Genomic DNA, 7,500 nt, shown 5'->3' with positions numbered 1-7,500 from the left:
ACTTGTGTCTTCAGTCATGTTTCCCCTAAGTTATGATTCAGTTTAGGGTTTCGTGTGGTGTTTTTTGTGAGTTAGCTTAGATTTTGTACAAGACTTCCATTGTAAGATTTACTTATTTTCTTGTAAAGTGCTCCTGTTCTTTGTTACCTTGACAATTAAAAAAAACAAACAAAAAAATGTTTTACATTTTAAAACATTGTTTTTTTTCTGTAGGTATCTGGGTTTCGACCATGCGGCCACACTTTTCCACATAAGGGACAGTCCTACAGATCCAGTAGAAAGGCCCATTGACCTGACTAATGCTTTCAACTTTGCTGTTAGAATTCACAATGTTTCTTTGCCTGAAGAAGCCAAAGCAATGTTCAGTGTATGTGGTCTTTTTTTGCTTTTCGGTTGTATTTTAGTTTTATGTTCTATGTTTTATTCCATCAAGTGTTTTATTTATTTTTTTGTATTAACTCAGTGTCAAAATATAATTTAACTTTTTGCATAGTTTATAAATTAGTCCTAATTGATACTGGTTTGGTTTTCTTGTGTCTTAATTGTATTTTAGATTTGTATAGATAAAATTTGACTTATTCTCATCTTATTGGAGAGATTATGAAATGATCAAATTATATTTTTTTTCTTCTACCTGTACAGGTATTCAATTTCACTGATCCTATTCTGATCCCACCTCTTCAGTCACAGTACATTTTTTCTCTGCGCTTTACACCTGCCCGTCCATCAATTCATATTGACAGTAATATTTTGCTTGTTACTAATGCATCTAAATTTCATTTACCTGTAAGAGCTTACACTGGATTTTTAGAGGTAAGAATAATATCAGAATTTTTGGGTTCCTTCAGTAGCTTGATCTTTAGGTGCTCTAAATATAGTAATGTGTAAAATTATTTGTGGTAAACCTGATAGAATGAGCAAGCTTAATATTTTTCAAATTTAAAATACTTTTTTAATGGTGCTTGCATGTGCACTGGCAAAACTTTGTTTTGGGACTGGCAGAATCATACTTGAATGACAGACATACTTGGCTCAATCGACTGTGTATTTAAAAAAAACACTTTGTTAATATCTATTTATAGAATACATTTAAAACAACATCAGTAATGCTATAGCCAAAGTGCTTAAATTAAAACATACAGTAAACATAATTACAAGAAATAGAAATAAAACACAATTAAACACAGTACTACAAGCATTAAATTGAAACAAAAAAGTAACTAAGAGGAGGGAACCAACAGTATCACTGAAGGTCACAGAAAGCGAAAGAATAGAAATACTGTATGCAAAAATAAACTTTCTTAGATATGACTTAAATCTCTGCCTTTCACTTTGTGCAATGTTCCAGTAACATTTCTATTTTCTGAATATCCTATTAAGGCATGGTTTGCCCATTCCTTTTTTTTCTAATTATTTAACAATTTACTGCAACATGACTGTATGCAAAACTGCTTAGCTTTAGAGCCAACACTGGATTGGTTGTGGTTTCATTAGAATTTTTTCAAAAAGCTTCTATATAATGTTGTATTTTTTATAATGTAAACTATACAGCCCATGTTGTTGCAGTTTTTTTTTTTTTGTAAATCTTTCAGATAACCCTCTCAGTTTTTTTTTAGTTTTTTTTATTTTTATTATTCACTAATGGAACATCTTTTAGTAATTTCTGCACCAGCTATTTTTTTTTTTGTCCTTTTTTCTTTGCAGCTATTTATTATTTCACCTAATATGGAAGAACATTTCCTAGATTTCAGAGTCTTGAGTGCTACAGAGCAGAGTACTATTGTATTTATTGTAATGAATAATAATCCTATAGAGGTATGTCCTTTTACAGTTTGTGCTTTCTTATTCAAATGCTTGGGCTCACTTGGCAGAGCTTTTTTTAATTTGCTATTACTGTAGTATGTTTCACATGTATTTTTATAATTCTTTTTAAAGGTCATATATATAAATTATAAACTAAGAACAACAAGAAAACACACAATGGTCATGTCATTAGTTGTTAGTGTAATATACTGTACCCCTGCATTTTTTTTTTCTAATGCACTCTTAACTTTAGTAAAATGGTACCAGGCACTTGGAATTCATGTGAATGTAAAGGTCACCTTTTGTAACTTTACTATAATTTTAATTTAATAGATTCTATGAATTACATACGCGCAAATTTAATATGTACTGTATATTGGTAGATTTTTTTTTCTTATTTGCATCATTTGGGAGTGTTACATACAAATTAAAATTGTTTTGGATCCCCTACAAAACCCAATTTTATACTGTATTCTTGATTTATAAAAGTGTTGCGGGAAAAAAAAGGTTTTCCACAGTAATTTATATAATTTTAAAAGATTTCAGTTGTGATATACAGCCTAAAACAGGATGAATATTTTGAATTAATGTATTCTATATTTACACCATAATCATTTTAGCAATAAAAAATTAATAGCCTGTTGGCACAGTATGAAGTGAAAAAGCAGTTTTTGTGATTTTTTTTGTTCATTGAACTGAAACACTCATATCATTTTTAGTAGTTCTCATGTTCTGCAAGGTTTATCTCTAACTTTATTGTGCCTTCTTTCTTTATTAGAGCAGTGTTAAGATTAATCCTTGTGTTTGTTGTTTTGAAGCTGGCAATAAAGTCTTGGCATGTTATTGGTGATGGTCTTACAGTAGACTTGGTAAAATCGATTAAGGGCAACAAAACTACAGCCTTGAACAGAATACACAAGCTTGAAAACAGCTCATCATTGGAGCATACAACGGTAGCGTAACCCCTTGTGAACCACACACCCCTTTTTCTTACTTTTTATGATTACAATAGTTTAATTTGCAGAAATATCTACACTGAACATCTAATTAAGACTTTTAACAGGTATGCAGCTTATGATTAGCACTGACTATACAGTTCTGGTATATCACAGTATAGCCACATAATTTACTGCATGTTTATATTGTATATATATATATATATATGTATATGTATAAATGTATATATATATATGTGTGTGTGTGTGTGTGTGTATGTGTATATATATATATATATATGTATGTATGTGTATATATATGTGTGTACATATATATGTGTATATATACATACACACATATATATATATACATATATACATATATACACATATATACATATATGTGTATATATATATATATATATATGTATGTGTGTATACATAGAGAGAGAGAGAGAGACCAGTAACATTGAACAGAATGTTATTAATGTGGTGTATGCAACATTTCGTGGAGTTTGTTTTTAATTGTAGAGGTCTGTAAAAGATGACAGTCATGTACAAAAGATTGGCGCCCCTCGTTAAATTGCAAGTTGTATTGATTTGCTAAGTTAAAATTAATCACCGAACTTAATCATTACATTTCTGCAAATTTGAAACCCTTTATTTCCATTCTCTGTAACACGTTAAAAAAATAAATGTGTAACATGTAGCACATGAACAATGTTGGACCCTGACAGTCACCAATATAAATCTTTTTGTGTGGAAAAAAGCAATGTTCATGTGATCTGTGTTAATTTATTGATTATTTACTTCACAGGTAATTCTAGGATCTGGCTATTATGCTGTTTTTAGGGCAATATTAACTGCAAAGGACCTTGAAGGACCATATGATGGTGCAATTCAGATTACAACTGATTATGAGGTAATTTTATTTGCTGTCGTTTTCTTGTAGATGTTAAATAGTTTCTAATACTATTCTAAAGAACAGGGATCTTTTTTGGGTGCTGTTCACAAATTCAATAGTCATAGAGTAGTTAGCCTCCAAAATGTTAGTGCATTCTCATGAAAACTAGTGACTTGGAATAAATGTATTGGACGGAAAAATTGTTCATAAAGTTAGTTTCTTTTAAAGAAGCTTGGTTTTCACAAGTAAAGTCAAAAGATGCAAAGCACTCAGATCTTGTATTAATCATCAAAAATGTGTTGTGTCAAATGGGGTAGTTACATAGTTTGCTGCTGTTCCATGTCAGCACAGTAGCACACAGCAGTGCACAGTAGAAATACATGTGTGTTTCATCACCCAGCCCAATTATATGCAAGAATAGCCAAAAAAAACAATCAAGGAGAATAACAAAATAGATAAGAATAAACCTAAGAAAATCACCAATATAAATACATACATTTTTATACCTTACAATATTAATATTGCACTATATTAATGGACTAGAACTGAATTAACAGATGTCATTATTTAAGAGTCTAGCGCCTTGTGGGGAAAAAACTTTTATGAAATCTTTCTGTTATGCACTATCTTCTTCTTTCGGATGTTCCCGTTAGGGGTTGCCACATTGGAACATCTTTTTTACTCTGTTACACCCATCACCTGCATGTCCTCTCTCGCCACATCCATAAACCTTCTCTAAGGCCTTCCTCTTTTCCTCTTGCCTGGCAGTCCTATCCTTATACTTTTCCAAATATACTCGGCATCTCTCATCTGCACATCTCCAAACCAACTCACTCTCGCCAACCTAAGCTGTCTCTGTAATGTACTTGTCCCTAATCCTATCTATCCTTGCCACACCCAATGAAAATCTTAGCAACTTTAACTCTGCCACCTCCAGCTCTGCTTCCTTTTTTTTGGTCAGTGCCACCGTCTCCAACTTATATAACATAGTTGGTCTCACTATCGTCCTGTAGACCTTCACTTTTGCTGATACCCGTCTGTCACAAATGACTCCTAACACTCTTCTCATCCCATGCCTGCACTCTCTCTTTTTCATCTCTCTTCCACAATCTCCGTTACTTTGTACTATTGATCCCAAGTATTTAAGCTCATTCACCTTTGCCCTCTCTACTTCCTGCATCCTCGCTATTACACTGAACTCCCTATCATTTACACATGTATTTTGTCTTGTTCTTACTGACCTTCATTCCTCTCCTCTCTAGAACAGATCTCCACCTCTCCAGGTTCTCCTCAACCCCCTCTCCCTTCTATCTCTACAGATCACAATGTCATCAGCAAACTTCATAGTCCACAGGGACTCCTGTCTGTAATCTCGTCTGTCAACTTGTCCATCACGATTGCAAATTAGAAAGGGCTCGGAGCTGATCCCTGATGTAATCCCACCTCCACGTTGAACGCATCTGTCACTCCTGCCACAGACCTCTCCACTGTCGCACTTTCCACGTACATATCCTGTACAACTCTTAAATACTTCTCTGCCACTCCCGACTTCCTCATACAATACCCCAGCTCCTCTATAGTCACCCTGTCGTATACTTCTCTATCAACACCCTCAAAGCAAACATTGCATTGGTGGTGCTCTTTCCTGGCATGAAACCATACTGCTGCTCACTAATCATCACCTCCCTTTTTAACCAAACTTCCATTACTCTTGCCCTTAATTTCATGCTGTGGCTCATCAGTTTTATCCCCCTATAGTTACTACAGCTCTGCATCCCCATTACTCTTTAAAAAAAAAAAAAAAAAATGGTACCAGTACACTTCTTTACACTTCTCCACTCCTCATGCATCCTCACTTTCCAAGATTCCATTAAACAATCTAGTTATAAAACTCTACTGCCATCTTTCCTAAACACATCTATGCTTCCACAGGTATTTAATCTGGACCAAAGGCCTTTCCATTCTTCATCCTCTTCATAGTTGTCCTTTGTCCTTGCTAATCCGTTGCACTTCCTGATTCTCTATCGCCTCATCATCCAGCCTTCTCTCTCTCTCCCATTCTCTTCAGCCTCTCAAAGTACTCTTTCCATCTGCTCAACAAACGCTGTTCACTGCTGAATAAATTTCAATCCTTTATTACCCAAACCTGCTGCACATCTTTGTCAGCTCGGTCTCTCTGCCTAGCCAATCGTTACAGGTCCTTTTCTACCTCCTTAGTGTCTAGCTTCTCATACAACTCCTACGCCTTTTCTTTAGCCTTCGCCACCTCTCTCTTTACCTTACGCCTTATACTCGTCTATTTTCTGCATTTCTCTGACTATCCCACTTCTTCTTTGCCAATCTCTTCCTTGGTATACTCTCTTGTACTTCTCCATTCCACCCCCAGGTTTTTTTTATCCTCCTTCCTGTGTCTATATGTCACGACAAGCACCCTTGTTGCTGTCCTCCTTACTAATTCTACTGTAGTTGTCCAGCTGTCTGCTAACTCTTCGCTGCCACCCAGTGGCTGTCTTTTATCTCCTCCCTGGACTCAACTTTGCAGACTTCCTTTTTCAGCTTCCACAATTTGATCCTTGGCTTTGCCCTCACTCTCCTCCTCCTGATCTCCAGCATCTTCCTACAGGCCCCCATCCTATGCTATTTAACTAAACTTTCCTCTGACACCACTTTGCAGTCTTCAGTCTCCTTCAGATTGACCCTCCTGCATAGGATTTAATCTACCTGTTTGCATCTTCCTCCACTCTTGTATGTAACCTTGTGTTCCTCCCTCTTCTTAAAATATGTATTCACCACAGCCATGTCCATCCTTTTTGCAAAATCTACTATCATCTGACCTTCTTCATTCCTCCCCTTGTTCCTTTCACCAAAATATCCTTTGAAATCAACTCCAATCACCACTCTCTGTCTCTTTGGTACACTGTCCAAACACATCCAACTCGCTCCAGAAATCATCTTTGTCATCCATCGCACACCCAACTTGTGGGGCATATGCACTAAAAACATTCATCATCATATCTTCAAATTCCAGCTTCATAATTATCACTCTGTCTGAAACCTTTTTCACCTCTAAAACACTCGACATACTGTTCCTTCAGAATAACCTCTACCCCATTTCTCCTCCCATCTGCACCATGATAGAGCAGATATGAATCCATCTCTGATCCACATGGCCTTACTCCCCTTTCATTTTAGTCTCTTGCAAACACAATATATCAGCCTTCCTTCTCTCCAGTGAGGCTGCAGGGTGTCACTCCTGGGTCACAGAATTTCACAGAAACACAGGAAATTGTAGAGACAGAAACTTTATTTAAACACTTCAGAAAAACATGTTTCTTTCAGAAGTAAAGCAAGCTCAGTATGCCGTTAGTTCTCGATTAAAGAATAGACAAACATCATAGGGGAGCACAACGGGAGCTGGACCTCCAACAGGAGCAAAAGATGTCTGGGGCTGGAGAGGGAAACAAAGCAATCAGCCAAAAAGGACAGGTGCTGTTCAGGCTTTTAAGTAAGCGTACCGTCGTGCGAGAAGCATATCACGCAACAGAGAAGCTGCAAGTAAGGGAGCAATATGAAGGTAGTCTATCAGCGTTTTTTAAGAGGGGTTTTTTGAGGAGCATCCGTGTCTTCTAAGGATGCATTCAGCCCCAACCCCTCCCCCGACTCCCCACCGCTCACAATGGGCTGGCAGTGGTCATGAGCTGGCTGCTCAACAAATGTACGGCACTTACTGATCAGCTCCTGCATGCTTGCAAATGGCACTGGGGAAATGACTATAGCCGGTTGTGGCAGCTAAAGGGTTAAGAGGAGCAAAATGGAAAACAAAAGAACACTCCGCTGGAGATGCATCACAGTCAATCA

General features: G+C 36.4%; 1 protein-coding gene across 1 annotated transcript in view; it reads left to right on the top strand.

The window, feature by feature from the left end:
* Positions 1-7,500, top strand: part of tmem131 (transmembrane protein 131) — a 199,055-nt gene that overhangs the window by 125,055 nt on the left and 66,500 nt on the right. Inside the window, exons 14-18 of the mRNA XM_039744684.1 lie at positions 214-367; positions 643-813; positions 1,705-1,815; positions 2,622-2,756; positions 3,556-3,660. Coding sequence (XP_039600618.1) covers positions 214-367; positions 643-813; positions 1,705-1,815; positions 2,622-2,756; positions 3,556-3,660 — 676 coding nt within the window. The remainder of the gene's footprint in view (positions 1-213; positions 368-642; positions 814-1,704; positions 1,816-2,621; positions 2,757-3,555; positions 3,661-7,500) is intronic.

Source organism: Polypterus senegalus, chromosome 2, assembly GCF_016835505.1.
Source record: "Polypterus senegalus isolate Bchr_013 chromosome 2, ASM1683550v1, whole genome shotgun sequence".
NCBI classification, from domain to species: domain Eukaryota; kingdom Metazoa; phylum Chordata; class Cladistia; order Polypteriformes; family Polypteridae; genus Polypterus; species Polypterus senegalus.
This window is presented reverse-complemented; position numbering and strand designations above follow the sequence as displayed.